This window comes from Drosophila miranda, chromosome 4 (genome assembly GCF_003369915.1).
Source record: "Drosophila miranda strain MSH22 chromosome 4, D.miranda_PacBio2.1, whole genome shotgun sequence".
NCBI classification, from domain to species: Eukaryota; Metazoa; Arthropoda; class Insecta; order Diptera; family Drosophilidae; genus Drosophila; species Drosophila miranda.
This window is the reverse complement of record NC_046677.1, coordinates 19,247,949-19,267,670: the sequence shown is the minus strand read 5'-3', so window position 1 is coordinate 19,267,670 and position 19,722 is coordinate 19,247,949. Positions and strand designations below refer to the sequence as shown.

Genomic DNA, 19,722 nt, shown 5'->3' with positions numbered 1-19,722 from the left:
CGTGAGCGGCTTCATTCGAGAGTAGCCACCAACTCAGCTTTTAACGATATAAACAGCGTATTGAAGTTTTCGCAGCCTACTAAAAAACTCATCTGGGCTATGTCGAGCTCGAAACGAATTTTTTCCAGCATTTCGGGGCCACATATCAAGATATTTATGATATATATGAAACTATTGACGAAATGACGAAACACATTCACCTGCAATTAGCATGCATTTCGCACCTTCACACGTCTATCAGCATGTTTCCAAATCCTTGCAAGACTCAAGTTTTCCAGTTTTCCAAACTCAAATTTCTGCAGACGGTTGAAATAAAAGACGCAAACTTTTCTGTTGTCCGATTCGCTTGGTTGGATTCTACACACTTCATTTGATTATTGAGGCGTTCCGAGACGATTAAATCTTTAAATACTTTCTTATATTATTATAATTCCTTGTTACTTAGCGACATACTTCGCTTAATATCAAAAAAGTAAAATTTTCATGGGGCTTGCTTTTTGAACTCACCGGCTAACCTCACTTAAAGCCGTCTCTGTCCCCTATTTGAATTGATCGTTGTTCGAACTCATAACTCACCTTCCTGGTCAGGATAACTCGTCGCCTAGCTCTTAGTTCAGCAAAGGTAATCTTCACTTCCTTCGTCTCTATGCCCCTCAGCACTGAACAATTTTCTGACGTTCACGTTTCTCCTTCTCATTTAATTTTGCAATGAGTGGCCTCATTTAGTAGCCTCATTTTAGTAGCAGCCCCTACTCTCTATTACCAATTCTCTATTTTTAAAAATATAAGTAAAAGGAATTAAATTTATTATAAGTTTTAAAACTAAGAATATTTCACAAAAAGTTGTATAAAATATAATTTTTTTATTGTTTTTTTTAGATTTGTATGTATTTATACTTAAAGTAATTCAATTTTACTGAGTGCATGCTGTATGAAAGTAATTATATATTTGATTGGGTATAAGATGGTATGCTAAGAAAATAAATAACCTTTTTACTGTGTATATGCTAGCCCTTGTGTTCTGTATAATGTGAATGAATCGTACACATGCTGCAGCTCCGATAGGCGGTATTCTTCCAAACATACAATACCCTGCAGTGATGGAGATAGTTTCAGTGCACATGATAGACAATGAACAACGTGTCGTTTCTCCTGTTCTTTTATAAAAAGTACATTAAAGACTTCAACCTATAATAAAAAAAAATATATATATACATATATTTATATTATTGTATTGTATTTATTTGTTAAAATTTGAATTTCATTGTCAAAATAAGAATTGCATAAACGTTCAGAAAATTAGTATCAAATCAGAGAATCTGACAAAAGCAAACAAAAAAGGCAGCACTAGAACTAGCATTTGATCGATATTTTATCGATTCTATGTTTTCGTTTTCGAGTTTACTGTAAATTACTGTATTTTATTGTAAATGAATTGGTCAGCAGTTTGTCAAGCAGAGTATTAGTATGTTCTACCCCAAAAAGTAGACGAGCATATACGTGACCAGGCCCTTTCACAAGAAATTTCCGATTTAATTTTGAAAAGGGAGGATTTTAAGGATAAGGAAACATACGGCTATATCAAATCGGCAGCTAATTTTCAACAAAAATATAATGGTTGATTTTTAAATTATGTTCTTCAAGTGCTTTTATAAACAGAACATAACGTAAATAAAAAGAAATACAAATAATAAAAAAAGTAAATAACGCAAAGATATACATACTTCACATTGACCACAATAATGTGATGCGTCGTTTTTTCCACGACCATTGAATCGTATTTCCACTCCTTTAAATTTTACGTATTCCTGTGTGTGTAATATATTTTTCAATGTTTGCAATAAGCACATTCTGGAAAATGTAATAACTTTATTAATAACGAGTTTAAGTATAATATGTGTAAAAAAGAGAAACATTGATTTTTTGTTAGATAAGTGGGGAATTTGGGTAGGACAGCAAAATAAGATCGCGATCTCTCTCAATTTAGCTCGCATTTGTCATGAGAGATGGGAAAACATAGAGGGGAAGGGAGAAACCACGACCAGTAATTATGTTCTTATATCATTCTTAGAGTCCGCACGACCAATTTGAACTTTTTTTTTTGATATCTAACACTCATTTGTTGTTTATCAAAAAAACTATATTTAATCATTATTTATTAGTTTTACACAAATCCCTTTATTCCAAATTGCTCAATCCAAAGGTACGAACGGTTGAAAGGTAACAACAGTATAATGTACAGATAGATAAATACTCACTTTATCAATTCAAAAAGTTTCTTATCCGATACTTTTATATTTCTTGCTAGGTTCCAGCTTAAATGAACCATTGGTACAATACTCTTGAATGCTTGCAGTTTATTCCATTCGTATCGTTCGATGGCAAGAGAATATTGACGGGCAGTTAATGGTCCAACATTCCAGGCAATATTATTGCACCATCCTACAGATTGAACCCAATGAACACATCTAAAAAATAAATCAAAATATTAGAGGTACATACAAAAAACATACATTTTTCCTGAATTTTTCTTTGCAAATACGTCCCTTAGGTTTTAAGCAACCTGTTTTATATTTCTTTCTATCCTCTAGCGTGGGATGGAGGCAGGAGAGTCAGGTACATGCCTGGCCCTGTTGAAATTAACCTTATCAGGGCAATATTAATCTCTGTCCTTGCCAACCGATCCCCTTCGCTGCAGCTTGTGGGATGAAAATAGAAAACTGTACAACTAAACACGAACAAAAAAAGTGTCTGGCACTCCCTAAAGGCCAACCGCCCAACGGGGTAAACTAAAATTTCTCTAAATTCAAATAAAAAATAAAGTATGAAAGGATCGGACACTTGCGGACAGGAGGACAGGAACACAGGAAACAATAGATATATACTGGGTGTTCCCCGACTACCATAATCTTGGTATGCAGAATTCGGGATGTCTGCCGGCGAGATAGTCAAGCTGATAAAAGGAAGCCAAAGACTGCGGGTCAAGAAAGTCTGTGCAGAGCTAGAAGTTACAAAAGTGGAGGAGAGGAGGAGTCTAGGAGACATGACGGGCCGGGCTACAAAGGAAAACGGATAAGTCCACGCCGAGATCCCAGAGAGCTCGTATAGTATCCTACCAATCCTAACCCATGATTCAGCACTATCTAAGGAGATAATCTCGTACCAACCCAACTTTAAATTTTAAGGATTTTTTTTTACAATCCGCAGAACAAATAGCAAAATTCAATTAGGAAAATTTTTTAAAGTAAATTAAAATATGTTTCCATGAAACCTTTTAATATTTCCTTCTCAATATTTATTTTTACTTACCCAGCATTTACCCAAACCAAGTCTCCGGGTTTTTGTATAAATCTATAAACGGGTATATTTTCTTTGTATAAATCTTCTAAGACTGGCCACCATGAACCATGAAGGTAGCTGATATTGTTCTTTTCGCATAAATGGTGAATTCCACCCCAATAAGCATCTGGGACGGCAAACCATTCACAATCTCCAGGGCCAATATTAATGTTGATTGAGCAAAAATTATTGTTTTCTTGATGACCTGGTGTCCTACTTCCAGGAACTTTCATGTAAAGTTGAACTGTATTCATTCCCAAAATGACGTGACCCACATGAGATAGCATATTGGCGGCGGAGATAACACGAGCAAAAGCAGGCAGTTTTTGCAATTCACTTAATTGCGGTTTCCATTTTCGTTCATCAGATAAATCCACGTTGGTTCCAAATCTATGAGTACAAATTAAAATAAATTAAAAACTTTGTTTGCCTGTACAGATCCTTAAGTGATAAAACAATTGTGAATAAAAAACTTCGATCGTAGTTCTAATAACACTTGGTTTGGATCTGGATCCGTGCCATTGAGCAAGCCACTGCCCCTGGTTCTGGCAGTATCTCAATTTCTGCTAGTTGCTTTTTCCCTGACGCGCATCTCATGTTTGAATTTTAATTTGTTAAGTTATAAAATAAATGATTGTAAGTACCGTAACATTTTGCTGCTGCTTTTGTGTTTTTTGCGTTTTAAAGAAATGTTGGAATTTGATACCGAGTCCTTGGAGTCAGAGTCCGACATTATTTGGGAGCCTGTAAATCCTCTATCACTTTCATCCTGCGGTGAAATATTTGTTTAGTACACTCCGATATAAATCTATATATGTATGTTCTACAAATTACCTTAAGGCTGTCTTGAAAACTGGATGCTTGATATTGTGCATATTTTGCAATTGTTGTATGGGATCGGTGCGATATGCAGGCCCAAACTCGTTTGGCTTGCGATATATCCCAATTTTCGTCAGGTGACTGATGAACTTGTGTTCTGACCTCAACACTGTGATCCGGATTTGCCTCCACCAATGTTTTAGTAGAGAAGAGCCCCAGGTCAAGCTTTAGAGCTCCAGCTAAGCCACGCACAACTGCTATAGGGTGTTTTAAACAAAATTCTTGCAACTGAGGGCTGAATGCATTTTTTTTATTTTCTAAATGAACAGATGGAGTAGGTGGTAAAAGTTGGTCCCTCGATAGTTTTTGTGGTGGACAATCAGGGGGCGTTGGCGGCGGCGTATTTACTTGTAAAACCGTACAGTTTATTGGTGGATCTTCGATTGTCAAAAGCTTCACAGCTGACATCAACTGCTTTGAATCCATTTGTATCTTGAATGTTGGAGATAATTCGGATATAGATGCGCTGGCATTATTTTCTGTATAGTCCAAATCCTCATGTAAATGGCGACTAGTTTCATCATTGGTTATCGATAAAATTGTGGTAGGCTCAAATTTAATATTTGTATTTTTTGTATAAAGTTCATTGGAAATATATTCATAAGAATCCAAAATAGCTTGTTCCGAACTCATTCTTCCTTCTTGTACATTATCTAAATTGTGATTACTTAATGTCCCTGAAAAGTATATATTTTTTAAGCATAAATAACATTGCAATATTAAAAAAAGAAATATTCTAAATTCGGTGCACCGAAGGTTACGATATTATTTATTACAGAATTAGTGATAGACTGAAACTAATTATAAGAATACAATTTAATGTATTTCTGAATGCCTCGCACCAGGAGCGTAACAGTGTGACACAACAGATTTTGATTGCTCTAGCTCTTATGGTCTCTAAGATCAAGGCAATCGTGAAGACGGACAGACAGACGGACAGACAGACATGGCTTTATAGGGTCGGAAACAATTCCTTCTGGGTGTTACACAAATCCACTTTCACCACAAATCAAATATATTCCTATACTCTTTTTGAATATCGGGTATAATAACCCCTATAACCTCATTCAATAAAATATCGGTCGACAACCCAAAGTAAAATATCGGGCAACGACGACGACCCAAAACTATTTTTTATATAATAGAGAGGTAACTAACGCTCGAGCTCGAACTGTCCACCTCTTCTATTGTTTATACTGCGAACAGCAAAGTTAATAATTGACACTTTCAGGCAATAAATTGAGTAGGAAGTTCATCAAAACAAACCACAGTTTTATGTACAGTTTAAACGCAGATAATAAGCTGGCAAGTATTATTGATATCATTTTCCATAACTCAGTCTTTTTTTTAGCTACTCATCTACTTCTTTCTTTTTTTTCTACATACGATCGTACAGGAAGACAATCGCAGGGTTTAAAATGTCTTCATGTGTTAAATTTAACTGTCGTCATTCTTAAAATATGAATGCTTCAATTTTTAATGGTTTGTGTTTCATTGTTGTTTGTGTTACTAAGTGCTTGGTAAAAATGTTGACTAATTTGAATGATTCAGTCTTGAAATGCACTCAAGAATATCCGTAGACAACCAAGTCATTGAATATGGTCTCTAAGCTGTCTGCAGCCTCTAAAAGCTATTTCATAGTTCTCACTGGTTAAAACAGCGGTGGGCACGCTTTTTGACAGACAATTAAAAAAAAAAGAAACACATTTTAATGGTGTAAGCCACAATACTTCGAGATTTGAGGGGGAGTAAGGAAAAGTGAGTAAATTTTGAAACAAATTTGAAATTGTGACGGAAAGAAGTATGACGCCATATGGACTTAGCATTTGATGCCGATCAAGAATCGCTCTCAATAGCATCCTTCTGGACGTTACAAATATTTTCAAAAACTGAGTTCATTGCATTACTCATTTCGTGCCGAATATCAAAAGAACGGTTTTAAGGCTATGCAAAGACACTTAATTAATATTCACAGTGCAACTGCCAACATATTTCTGTCATCAAACATACTTTTTCTGATAGGCTTGGGGTTCCAAAAATGTATAAAGAAAATTTGTTCCATTGTATAAAACTGGTATTTTGTAACAATTTTTTGTATAAGTTTTTACATAGCTTGAGTATGTTACACCTGTTACTGGTACTAAGAGTTCCAATGTCAAATTTATATATATTTTTTTTTGTTAATTTCTATTTTAAATACTCAGGAAAACTCAAAATAAATTAGATTCTTTTTATATTTTATTCGTATGGGATTCGTATTGTTTCTCTGTGTTTTAGTATTAATTAAATACAGGATTGGATATTGATTTAAACGGAAAAAATATATCATTTTATAGAAATGCTATACGACGTTTTCGAGTAAAATATTTTAAAAATTTTGTACTTTTAAGCCACAATAAATTTTGAAATAAAATTGTATTAGGCTTTTCCATCTTCAACGTATAGTATTATTTAATAAGCCTTTATTGCCATACATATCATTTAAGTCAAAGAATAAAAACGACAGCTATATGATTTTATTGCTAGAAATGTCTGAGAACTCACTTAGGCAAGAATGAATGGTAAAAAAAAAGAAATACAACAATCTGTAATTGGCTGTCTCTTTAGTAAGTATTAATTAAATATAGGATTTTATTATTTAGCTGTTAAAAACGGTTAAAGTTTCGTGACTCTTTCCTAACGGCTACAGTGAAGGACTTAACTGTTGGCACAGTGCGATTTTTTATATGATTAAAATATAAAACAGAAAACTAATATTTTCGACATTTCCAGAGTTAAAAAAAAATTGCACAAAAAAGAATTAATGTTTCATTTAAAAGCTTTTTTTTATTGAAACGTTGTCTGCCTTTTGTGAGGCCCAAGGGTATCAGAAAAAGCCAGTTTGATGTCTGAGATTTTTTCGCAGTTACATGGTGTAGTCAAAGGAGAAAAATTATAGCTATTGTTTTTTTCGGGCATGTCTGGTACTCAAAATTGCTCACTTATTATATTTTGGTTAAATTGTAAATATTGTGTTTTGTTTTGCTGTATAATATCTTGGCAGTCTTGTCCCGATCGATTGTAGATTGGATTTAGAGCGTCTTCCTTTATACGTTTGGCAGGCGTGGGACTTTCACTTATGTGACTCTGCGGATAAGGTGGAGGTGGACCCTGAAAAAATATGTATATATGAAAGAAAGTTTCAAGCCTGATTTAGTATTTTCATTATTGAAAATATATGGTTACGGATTTGGCAGATCGATGACAGCGAGGATTGGGTTATCGTGCCGGATCTACAGGGAACTGTTCCCAATTCGGATATAAAAACCGTAAAAGTGAGCCATTTGTTTCTTCTGGCTATAAAAATAACAATCAAATCTAATCCAGATTCGGCAATCTGGTAGATATGGTCATTCTCTCTATTCTAGTCTTCTCGTATCTTTAAAATTGTGGATGCCACAGATTTTCGTCCTTTGTGGGGGCGGAACGCAGCCGAGCTTCGATAGTCTCTGAGAACTAGCCTTCAAACGAGACAGACGGACGGATGGACAGACAGACATAGCTATGTATACCGACTTGTGTATTGATGCTGATCAAGGACATGTATACTTTATGGGGTCGGCCACACACTATACACAGATCCCCTTTCACCACAAATGGAATACACCCCTATTTATTTTTTTAAAGTATCGGGTACCGTTGTCGATGCAGACGGAATTAGAGATCGTTCTATCGATAAGCAAAACGGAATAAGAATGCCTCCTCCGCTTGCCTGAACCAGGGGATGAAGACAATACAGAGCCCTCAAAATACAGAGCCGGCTCCAAGGTATGGCGGATATTTCCCAGGAGGAGAAATCCAAGCTAGCGTGGGCTGGCAACGGGTAGAGGAGGGTTGTAGATACTACACGCAGTTGGCCCATATGCGGGCGGAGAATGGAGGATTCGTCAACAAGGTGCAGATGTAAGGCACCAAAAGGCAAAAGTCAGTACTTGCCTTCGCTAAAAACACCTCGACTCTCAAGAGCTTTCAAACGTAATTAAGTACAGCTGCGACGGTTCATACCCCCACATCCCACCGCTCCCCATCCGGATAACTAAGGGCCATACTGGCCTATGCGGGCCCACTCTGAGGGCCTAACCCACCTAAAGAATTATGACAAAGACTGTCTTTCAATCATTCAATAAACTTTAACTTAAAAGATAAATGAAGTCTCCAACGTGCTTGGTTTGTGAGCAGTAGGGGGGTAGAAAACTAACTTATTAAGGTGTTCTATTCAAGTGGCAAGGAGTGTATGAGTTACGGGTATGGGTTTTGCTTCGTTTGCTCGTTTGCAAGTTATATATTTTATGAATATAATTTACCTGTATATGACTATTTTTTGTTACCTGTCGCGGCAGCATCTGAGCTGTTTGTTGTTGTCTGGAGTTCATTTCTAACGAAATTGGAAGATTCCAAGCTTCTTCAATTGAACATAACTGCCGCCGTTTTGATGTAATACTCGGTAGCGGGGCCTGGCCAAGTTGAATCTCCAGAAATTTGATACGTTGTGATAAGCCTTTAGTCAATCCAATGGCGTCTTTGTTCATGGGTATTGTTTCTTCTTTTCGATGTATGGTGGTTTTCTAAAACAAAATAAAACAACAGGTTTATACAAAAAATTTTCAGATGTTTGCACAGTTTTTGGTCCCAAAGCAGTTTAGGAGCAGACCTTAATGGGTTAACACGAGGAGTTTGTTCGAAATAATAAAATACCCTCGATAAACCGCGATTTTTCAATAATTAACGTGTCGGTCATTTGTATTTTGATATTTTTGACAATACGAATATATAGATTCTGCCTTTCACACTACGGAGTGTCAATTTGGGCATATTTACTACTTATAATAGTCTGTAAAACTTATTACCTGGCACGAAACTTGTTTAGTTGCATTTAAGTAACAGGCATAGGCATCTCGTAGCTGACCGCAGCTCTCGTAAAGAATGCCCAAATTAGTCCAAGCTTCCTTGTGGTCTTTATCTAGTTGCACAGCACATATGTAAGCCTGGAGCGCATCCGTCGGTTGATTTTGTTGTTGATATAAAACACTTTGGATATTATTCAGTTAATTGTTGATAAAAAAACCAGGAATTTGCATCATTTTACCCAATCGAGCACCAGGTATCCGCATTTCCTTCACTTTTTTCTACAGAGTTTCGATATGCCAGAAAAGCATCATGGACCTTATTTATTCCTGCGTAACATCTGCCCAATAAATATAATGACTGGCCACTTTTTGGATCAGCATCAATTGACTTTTGCAGAAAAATCAATGCACTCGATTCACGTTCTTTTTTTTCGCCTAGGCATTCTACGCAGTGGTACATCCATCCTGCAAATATAAAATAAAATTTACAAAAAATAGCCAAAATGGAAAATAAACGAACACTGGAAGTCAGTTCTAGTTTCGGGCCTAGTTTCTAGTTATATATACCCCTGCAGATCGATCGAATCGTTCATATGTCGCTTATGTCATCAATGCGCCTTATCACTAGTATTTAAGCCATCAACGGTCAACGTTTAATCATGGACAGTGAATGTAGATCTGTTGTAGGTGTGTTTGTCACTTTCAGGATGACCCCAACGTCCTTGCCCACGTTCAATGGCGCTGGATGGCTGAACGGGGTCGAGATCTTCAAATGCAACGACTATGCAACGCGGCAGTGACTGATGCAGTCCAAGCAGAGCGAGCACTGAAGATGCTGCAGGGACAGAATCCAGACGTGCCAACGGCAGACTGGAAGGCCCTGCATACCGTTAACCCATTACCCGACGAGAGGGTCAGCATGTGATCTTCCAGATAAGCAAGGAGGTAGAGGAGCCTCCATTCCCTAAATTCGGGAGACACTGACGAAGAGGAGGATGGTGACCTAACAGTATAAGTCAACGCGTCGTGTGAATGTTGAGTCCTCCATACACGACGCTAAGGGTGCTGCAGCTCAATTTGCATAAGAGCAAGTTAGCAAGGTATCAAAAGATCGAATACGTAACTTTAGACCAAGAGCCCTCAAACTACTCCGCAGGTAAGCAGGAACAGAACCGTCGTACTCGTACCAAGGGGAATCCATGCTTACCTTATGTCTCATGACAACACGAATGACCTGACAGTAGTGATGCTGGGAAGCGAGGCGCCACTGGCAGTCATTTACACATAGACTTTATACCAACAACTAACTTAGACGTAGCAAACGGGGGGAGGAACACACCACGTCATCCAACAGACCTAACACTCATAACGGGAAAGAGTACCTTGGTATCTGCCTGGATAGTCCTTGAAAGACCATCCTTCTCAGATCGTAAGTACATTCAGTTCAAGTGCGATCAACGCGAACAACACGGACCTCCTCTTTACCAAGACGTACAAGGTACCGATACGGAAGTATCTTGACGAGCAGTGAGGTACTAGACGCCCTAATCACGACAAATTAAGTGCGGATCTATTGGATTCTCAGCCACCAAGGCATCGAAGGAAACGAGGCGGCGGACGACATGGTTAAGGAAGGCGTCGGGCTGGCAAATGAGAGAAGCGAGAATGTGCCTGTCTCCCTCGGTACGCTACAAGGCGACAAAGAGAAGCAGGCCAGATTACAGACCGAAAAGCGAGGAGGAGTACACGAAAAACTCAGTCACTACCTAACACACCTACCACGGAAGGACTGCAGACTGTAACTGGGAATACTTTCAGGTCACTGTCTGGCTGCGGCGCGTTGTGTTGCATGCATCACCAACTCGGGTCATCGAAACCCTGGAACATCTTATCGGCAACTGCCCGGTGGGCAGCGGTGGGATTCGTGCGCGCAAAAGTTGGAAAAGTCTGGATCTATATCGTCTACCTTGCTCCAAGCCTGTCCCTCTCTGAGTTCAAAGGAATTATCGACAACCTAGCGGCTGACGTCAGCAGTCGACACCCAGTGGCTATCGGAGACAACTAACAATTCAACAGTGGCTGGTGCAGATTGGGCTCGCACTTGCACCTGCGAAGAGTGAGGTAGTGCTGGTGTCCAGCCGTGAGATGGTAGAGATAGCCAACATCACAGTGGGATACACTACAGTCACGCCATCATAGAGGGCGCGGAAGTACTTGGGTCTATGCCCTCCACATAGCGAGCTACCCACTCTGCACTTCGCATAATCTGTGCTTTCAGGACAGTCTTGGACGAGGCAACCCACAGAATCGGGGGAATAGCACCGCTAGAATGCCTGGCGGACGAGCGGTCCACCTACTACCAGGAGACGCATGGCAGAATCATGGAAGCGGCGGCCAAAAGTCAGGTGCGCATGGCGTGCAAGCAGCAGAGCCTCATAAAGATCATCTTCATTTAATAGGACACTCCCCATTAATTCAGTTTTCTATCAAACACATCTATCTATCTCACAAATCAAGCACGTCAGACTTAATTTTATTGAACGATTTGCACCTAAATGAATATGTTAAACGCAGACGATCGAAGAAGCCGTCACAAGATCATTTCGCGGCGACAAATAGTTTGTTTGCATCATCAGTAGAACCTCTTGCACTCGACACGCTCGGCGACAAAGCGCCACACAACATACTGTCGAGTAACATTTAGAGTTAAGACGGAATCAAGTAAACACTACAAAATCAGTCTTATGACGGAACGGAAACCAAACGTAGTTCTTATTCTTGCATATCAATTACACGGCCCCACAACAAAAAGTATCCTGCGCGGCTGATGACAGTACCATACCATACCCTTTGTACTTTTTACAATATTACTGTTGAAACTACATGAATACCCACATATTGGCAACATCTTGGTAACTGTATAGTCTTTGAGTGCTGGTTGCGATCGGATCAATATAAAAATGTCTAGTTTTTGCGTGTAACTTACCAAGCTGTCTATAAACATCTGCTTTTAGTTTCAGCGATATATTTTTTTCGTTGAGTAGAAATTCATAGGCTTTCTTTGCCGCCTTATGCTTATTTTGAACTTCATAAAGGTGAGCGATTTGAAATTTAACTGAAAAAACAAAAAATATCAATTAATTTTTAGTTTTCAATAATGACAAAAAAAAAAAAAATAAAATAGACGTTTTCAAATCGATGGACTTTCTTCCTCTGTCTAAAAGAATAAAAATACTGCAAATATACGTTGTATAAATGTTAACCCTTACCATGAAGCTCAGAATAAGTCGATGGATTCGTATAAAGCAGCGCCAATTGCAAATGTTTTAAAGCAATGTGGTATTCACCGCAATGCTTCAGCATGAAACCCAATCGTAAATGAACATCGTTAGCACATGTGAAATTGGGGTTTAAGTATAAAAGCTCCTGAAAAGATTTGATTGCCCTATAAAAAGAAGAAAAAATTTGTTGAAATCTTAAAAAAAAACATTAGTGTCAAATGTTAGTTTCAAGGAGTGCACATTTGGATCGTATATACGTAAAATGTGGACACTCATGTTAACTTTAAACCGATCGCACGTATTCAAAATCGTAAAATGTATATATATCTTAGCTGTTAATTAACGTATCTTTTTCATATAAAAAAGCAAGAAAAAAAAAAAATTTGTAAATGTCAAAAATGACTGATCCCGATATGGAAGCGACCCAAAAGGAAGCGTTTCCGACCCCACAAGGTATGTATATATATTCATGATAAGTATCAATAGCAGAGTCGATATAGCCATGTCTGTCTGTTCGTCTGTCCGTCCCAGTGAGCGCCTAGATCTCAGAAATTATAAGAGCTAGATCAACCAATTTGTATCCAGACTCCTGCAATATCATAATGTTACAAGTGTATTTCGAAACTTCGCGTGTGGAATAATTTTGAAATACACTTACTAAAGTGGGGGTCTGGATGCAAAACTTTGGTTGCTCTACCTCTTATAGTCTGAGATCAAGGCGCTCATCGAGACCGACGGGATCCATGGATTATTCATCTGTTAAGACTGAATAACCGAAAGGGTTCGTTCAACAAAACCACGACCTTGAATACTCTTATATTTTGAGAATGTTTGAATCATTAATCACTCTCCAAAACTAAACACTAATCTTCAGAATGAAAAGATGGTTCAAAAGATGCGGGGGGGTATAAAATCTCAATGATGTGTAGACATCTTAAGTTAAAGGAAGCACGAGCTGAAAACGTCTAAAACCTATTGAAGCAATTGGGGGCCAGGCCACAAAAATTATCGTGGTATTTGGATGAAAGATAGGTTATGCTCAAAGAAAAACCAACAACCGTTTTGAGACTAAGATGTATTTTACTTGTGCATATGTATGCATTTATATGTTTATGCAATCTATGTACATATGTATATGTACATACTATATGTATACTTTCTTTTGTTTTTCAACATACATACAAATGTACACAATTATCAATATCCTAATACACTTTGCAGGCATATACGCGTACATACATATGTACATACATTTATGCACAACTAAACATTCATCCATGTACATAAACATGTTTATACCTGAGATGGGCGCGCACTTGTAAGCAATGTTTAAGCAACTAAATATATATAAACATCTTTTACATTTTTTAATACCAAAAACAACTCCAATTCCATTTCCAAAAACAACATTGAATTGGTAAGCATACCTATGTATATATATATATATATATATGTGTGTGTATAGCACTTTATTTTTTCCGAACTTTCATGTTCATACTTTTATATCATTAGAAATTTAAAAAATGTAAATGTTGCTTAAGAACTTTATTTTCAGAATTCGTGAGTAGTTTTTTTTTTGTAAACAAGTTGTAACAAACTAGTGATGCACATATTTCGATAACAAGGAATGGCGAGAAATAACCATTTACTAATTAATCGAATAGGTGTGAATATTTCTAGTATATATTAGACTCAAATCAGATCGACCGTCTAATAGCCCATTCCCACAGGCGACCATCCACAGGATTTGCCGTTCCGAAAATTTCCCAGTTATTCCACCATCCATCTGGGATGTTCCTAAGCCCCACTTTTCAATGCGATATTTATCCGATGTTTTCCAAATGCATTTTAAAATTCTGTTGATGTCGACCAGGTCAAATCCAACTGCTGCTCTACTATTCTTTCTGCGACCAATCCACCTCACCAAAGCAACAAAACTGGACAAGCTTCTGGAGATTGATCGGGAAATACAGGAAGTCAAGTAGCAGCCGAAATTTCGGGAGAGGCACCAGGAAACATAAGCAAGGGACACTCCAGCAAATTGCGAGCAGCCAAGGCCAAACCAGCTCCCAAACCGAGCTGCTGCAATTTTTAAGGGATTCCAAAGAGTAACTTTGTAAGCATAAGCACTATACCTTATGTGTATAGTTTAATTATATCCAATAAAATCGACAACTGGTGCCAGTGGGAATCGAGGTTTCACATCTGCCAAAAACTCACACCGTTCCGCGTAGAATACTGGGTGGGAAAAGGCCAAAAAGCATAGTACTCAGATCAGATATACGTATGGAAACGATACAAATTAATGACTGTAATTCGTTCAATGAAAAAAGTGGCAGCAGACGTTTTGCAAACGAGTTCTGAGACCGGACTATCTATCGTAGATGGAAAGCCAGGTAGGCACAACACAAATGGAGGGAAGCACTTTTAACTTTTCAGAAAATGTAAACTGACTGAGCAATGTAACCATAGGGCAGACTAGATGAACATACACTTGGGAATTACGTTGCCCAGTCAGCTGTGTTTTGCCAACAAATTAATTCTGTTAAAAGTCTTAATCGTTTTATGAACAATAACTGTAAGTAAACAGGAAACTACTAGTAGTGAAATTGGCGGAAGAAAGCGCCGCCAGATAGCTTAAATCCCCTCTTGCGAAATAGAAATGCAGAAAATGGCACCAATGAAAAATCATCCCTGTTTTTGATGCTGATGTTTGTTCGCCAAATAAGTACTACGCAGACAAGAAAATAAAATACCGCCTAATACAAAATAGGGCGATGGTAATCCGCTGTGAAGAATCATTTTATCATATCAAATCAATCAATTAACTAACCTAATCAAAAATGAATTTTAATGCGCTGTTGCAAACCTTTCAAAGGTAATGCTAAAGCATATGATTTCTCGGAGCAGTCTGGAATGCTACATAAACACGATGGCGTTTACCAAAGCTGTAGAAACACATTTGATTCATTCTCAAAGGAATGTACGCGAAAATGTGAGGTTTAACTTGTCAATTTCTTTCATCTTTTTAAAAACATCAGCAATTACCAATTTAAAAAATAAATCAAATTGTGGAACTTACCATTTAAAGCACCGGAGCTTAAAGTAAGCAATCCCTATTCCATAAATAAATTCATGATTTGTCCAATAATTATTCTGATTAAATCTTAAATATTTTTGGTATGCCGATAGAGCTGAAACGATGAATTATATATTATTGTATACTAGATATCTCTTTAGAATAAAGCTTAAGTATTTTAATTTAAAAATATCTAATGGGCATGTAAAACAGCAGAGGGTAATATGCTTAATATATGTACATATATATCAGGTTTCATCTATGTATGTATATTGTTATGAGCTGTGGTGAAACGCCAATGTCATATGCCTTACCAGTAATAGCTGAACTTTTCACTTTGCGCCTTATCCATTTATCCATAGATTTTTAAAAACGAAACCTTAAACGTCTAATTAATGCACCTATACAAATACAAAAATTAAAAAACCCTTGCTAGAAAAAAAATTCTAGTTCATTTAATGTAGCCACTGCAACTTCATTTTCTCTTTCTTAGCTATAATAATGATCTGATCGAGATTCGATAATCTGGTATCTCCTTTTTTTATTTTTCCAGGTGCTGCTCCCACACAAATTAGACCTTTGTCGCTTCTACCTATTCATAGAAATGGATATATAACACTGTACTTATAGTAACAAGTGTCAAACCCTGCCTCAGTGTATTTCTGACTTCCATCAGAAGACGATCGAGTGTCTTCCAAAAACACTTAAAATCTTGCTTCTTCAAAGTAACTGAAATGGATAACTCAAGCCGATCCTTTATATGACTTTACAAAGCAGACTTGATGCTGCGGAGAAAAACAGAGACTCACGGCTCCGAATTTTTATTGGTTCATTCAAAAGAATTAAAAATTCATGTAAATGGTTTTGCCGATACAATCTGGTCAAGGCTTTTCCTTCCTGCTCCTCCTTCAGACGAAATACCGCCACTAAAACGCAAAAAGAGGAAATATCTTCTTCGTCGCACGGAACAACGTAAGTAATGACCATTCAGTGGAATATGAATATTGCGAGGCTATTTCACAGGAACAGTTGTGACTAAATTGGTTGAAAATATAATTATCTGGATTACTAAGAGCTTATACAAAATACAGCAGCTTTCTGTGCCTATGGGATAGCCTAGATAGAAAAGGGCATTACTCAAGAAGGCACTGGCCAAAACATCCGAAAATACACAACGTCCAAAATGCAGCTCTCGTGAAAATCCAAGACGTTATATAGTCACCAGGACCACTAGGTCTGATACAAAATTTTGTTTAAGCACTGGTAAAGGAAGGTGACTCGATGAGTTAACAAAAAACTTTTTTTCCACGTCCGTCGCGGGCAAAAGTTAAAGTAGGCCCTCAAATTCGAACACTACTAAAAGATGATAGATTTGAAAATATTTTATCTACGAATATAAAAGCCGCCTGAAACTCATTCCGACTGGTTAAAACAAATTTTCTTGCTAACAGAAAGAGTGATAATTTGAAGTTCAAGCATGAAATTCTATATCCCAGGTACTTCTGCTTTGGGTTTATTGAACTACAAATAGGTAGTAGTGAATTTAGTTGGCTCAGCAACGTACCGAACGGTATTTTCAGGAGGTTTGGTCAAAAGGCTGCACCTTAGCCGGTGATTATAGATTGTGACAAACTATACCTTATGACTAAAATAGGACTTGTGGTGTATTCCATGGTGCCCCAATATGTTTCCTTCATGAATTTGCATTCATAACTCTTATTTGCGGTCTTTGTTCTATGTGGTCTCAAGACTAAACACTCTTGTTAGTTTGTTTTAGCTTTTTGTTTTGATTATGAAGTAATCATAATAATACTAGGTTTACGATGTTACTTACCCTCGGAATATTCACCAAGAAGCAGATGCAAGTGACCGAGTTTGCAGAGGGCGTTAGTAAATTGGTCTCTAGCAAGCGTTTCCTCCTCGAAAAAACTAATTATTTTAGTTTCTATATCATGCAATTTGTTATCTTCGTTGCCAGTATTTCCAGTTGAGTTATTCTTAAACACTCCTGCTGATCCGTCATTGGCAACAATTATATTTTTAGTAATATAGTAGGCAATATCATCTTGTATTGTTGTTACAGTTTTTTGAACTATGGCTTTTATTTCCAAATTTTTAGGATCAGCTAAGTCAAGACATCCAAAATATCGACTGAAATATAAACTATCAGTAAAACTTATGGAACTTCAAGTTATTGTCTTACCTGTCGAGGTCTCGGATCATGGAAATTTCCTCAAAGGAAATCCGAATCATTTTGCCCATAAACATTTACTTATTTGTGTACGGTAGTATTTTTAGAGATGAACAACATACGATATTCTATGTAGTATTTTATACCTGCAAGTATCGAATAGTTGATTTTATACCACTGCACACAGGGTACCGTACATATTTAGGGAACGATGGTATTATTTTACAGATATGAAATACCTATTCAAACACACCACATATTAAAACTGATGGCAATAACAATACAAAAGATTTGGTCTGAATTGTGAAACTCCAACAAGTTGGATTAAATCAGGAATTTTAATATTATGCTTCAACCAAAGCTTTAAAAAGCCTTGTACCAGGTGTACCACGTGACCTATAGCTACATTGCTCGCACATCTGTGCTTTGGTTAAGAATGTATTATACTTATTACTAGGGGGCAAGACCCTTGCCTGAAAGTTCTCGCGTTTTCACGGGATTTTCAATATTTCTTCGTTTTCAAAACGAAAACCTTTTAATCGACAATATGAAAACTAAACGGCTTTTTATACAAAAAAAAAACCAATATTAATTGCAAAAGGAAAAAAATAGATGACTTATTGATGTATTAACATAAATTTGCCACCATTTTCAGGATAATGAGGCTTTTGCCTTACTTATAAATGGTTGATTTTTACCCAATTAAATTTTCCTCTGAAATAATTGATCAGGGAACCAAATTTGGGTGCTAACAGCTGACGCAGTACTCGCGCAACATAACAATTGTGTCTCCCTCCACATTTAGTAATTTAATTTTCAATAAACATGTTTTTTCTTTTAGTGCGTCAGCGGTAGCACAAGTGTCAAAGGAAAAAAGATGGAAACATTTATTGTAATTACGGCAGAGGCTACCAAGAGTTTCATAGAGAGAGTAGTTAGAATGACAGAGAGGAATGACAACGGAGAAAAAGGGACGGAACAGAAATCCCAATAAGACTAATGAGGGCAGCTGATTCGACCTCACCAGTTATAAGTTCATGGGGACAGAGAATTCCATGGCAAGTCCTACGGCTTTCATGAAATTGGATGTTAATTGGACGCAGCTGACTCTCATAAGAAAGAAGATCTCAAGAAGGGTGCCGATTAAGTCCACGTAGGGAATAGGGAGCTATATATTTAAATTGTTTTATTCAGCGAGATTTTGGTTTTTGCAGTGGGGATATCTGCGCCATCTCACTCGGACAAATTCGGGAGAGTGTAAAAATCTAAAAATAGAATGTGTGAGTGCGTTCAGAACCGAAAAACACAAATGTCTGGTCGTCTTTCTTAGCCAAAACGTCCGCTGTCTCGTTTTCTTCGATGCCTTGGTGGTTGGCCACCCAATAGATCCGCACTGATTTTGTCGTGCTTACATTGTCTAGTGCTTCCCTGCTCGCCAAGATACTTCTGGGACTGACCGCGGACGACAATATGGATCTTATCGCCACTTGGCTGTCAAATAATAGGTTACCCATATCGAGTGCTCTCGGTGACTCGGTGCGTGCCTATCAGCAGATTCCTGTCGATCACGAGGACATTCCGAAAACTACTGTTAGGACTCCTTTGGACATTATTGTAATGCCACTGGGTTTACGCATTGTAGCACAAACTTTACAGCGTGATGAACAACGTACTCCTTGGCAAATCCTTCGGTGGCTGCTTAATTGACGACATCATCGTGCTCTGAAACTCCCACGAGGAACACCTGCAGCACCTTGCTGCAATATTCGAAATTCTACGCAAGACCAGTTTAAGAATTTACCCGCAGTAGAATCAGCTTGGAAAGAACGAGGTTGTTTTTCTTGGCTAAATTATCAGCTCCACAGATTCTAAGCTTCCTAATAATAGCAGACCAATGGTCAGTTTATGGAGATGATCCATCATACGATGTTCCAGATGAAGAACCAAACGGAGGTGCATCAGCAAATGCTGCAAATGAAGGCTACAACAGAGAGGCGTTGAAAAATCAAAACTGTATGAGCAGTGTAGCGGAAGTGAGATGAGGTAGGCTGACTATTGGGTTATCAT

The 19,722-nt window shown here is 37.6% G+C and overlaps 1 protein-coding gene across 7 annotated transcripts; it reads right to left on the bottom strand.

The window, feature by feature from the left end:
* Positions 1–923: 923 nt before the first annotated feature.
* On the bottom strand, positions 924–17,771 carry LOC108161316 (lysine-specific demethylase 6A). Of its 7 annotated transcripts, none has more exons than XM_017295536.1 (15): positions 17,668–17,771; positions 17,299–17,615; positions 15,468–15,579; positions 12,374–12,549; positions 12,091–12,219; positions 9,344–9,569; positions 9,105–9,285; positions 8,562–8,822; positions 7,200–7,368; positions 4,174–4,895; positions 3,984–4,108; positions 3,310–3,729; positions 2,259–2,468; positions 1,725–1,851; positions 924–1,188 (listed from the first exon to the last, which is right to left on the bottom strand). In XM_017295536.1, the coding sequence occupies exons 1-15, from the start codon at positions 17,730–17,732 to the stop codon at positions 994–996; spliced, it is 3,435 nt and encodes a 1,144-aa protein (XP_017151025.1). In that variant the 5' UTR covers positions 17,733–17,771; the 3' UTR covers positions 924–993. The 7 variants fall into 7 exon arrangements, with proteins under 7 accessions (XP_017151025.1, XP_017151026.1, XP_017151028.1 ...); XM_017295537.1 differs by having other exon boundaries at positions 8,586–8,822; XM_017295539.2 differs by lacking the exons at positions 15,468–15,579; positions 17,299–17,615; positions 17,668–17,771 and adding an exon at positions 13,813–13,975.
* Positions 17,772–19,722: the final 1,951 nt, after the last annotated feature.

Coding starts and splice junctions, on each gene's coding strand:
- LOC108161316 (XM_017295536.1), bottom strand. CDS start 17,732: ATGTTTATGGGCAAAATGATTCGGATTTCCTTTGAGGAAATTTCCATG. Junction 9,570..12,090: donor AGATGTTTATAGACAGCTTG/GTAAGTTACACG, acceptor TTATATTTGCAG/GATGGATGTACCACTGCGTA. Junction 1,852..2,258: donor AAACTTTTTGAATTGATAAA/GTGAGTATTTAT, acceptor TACATTTTCCAG/AATGTGCTTATTGCAAACAT.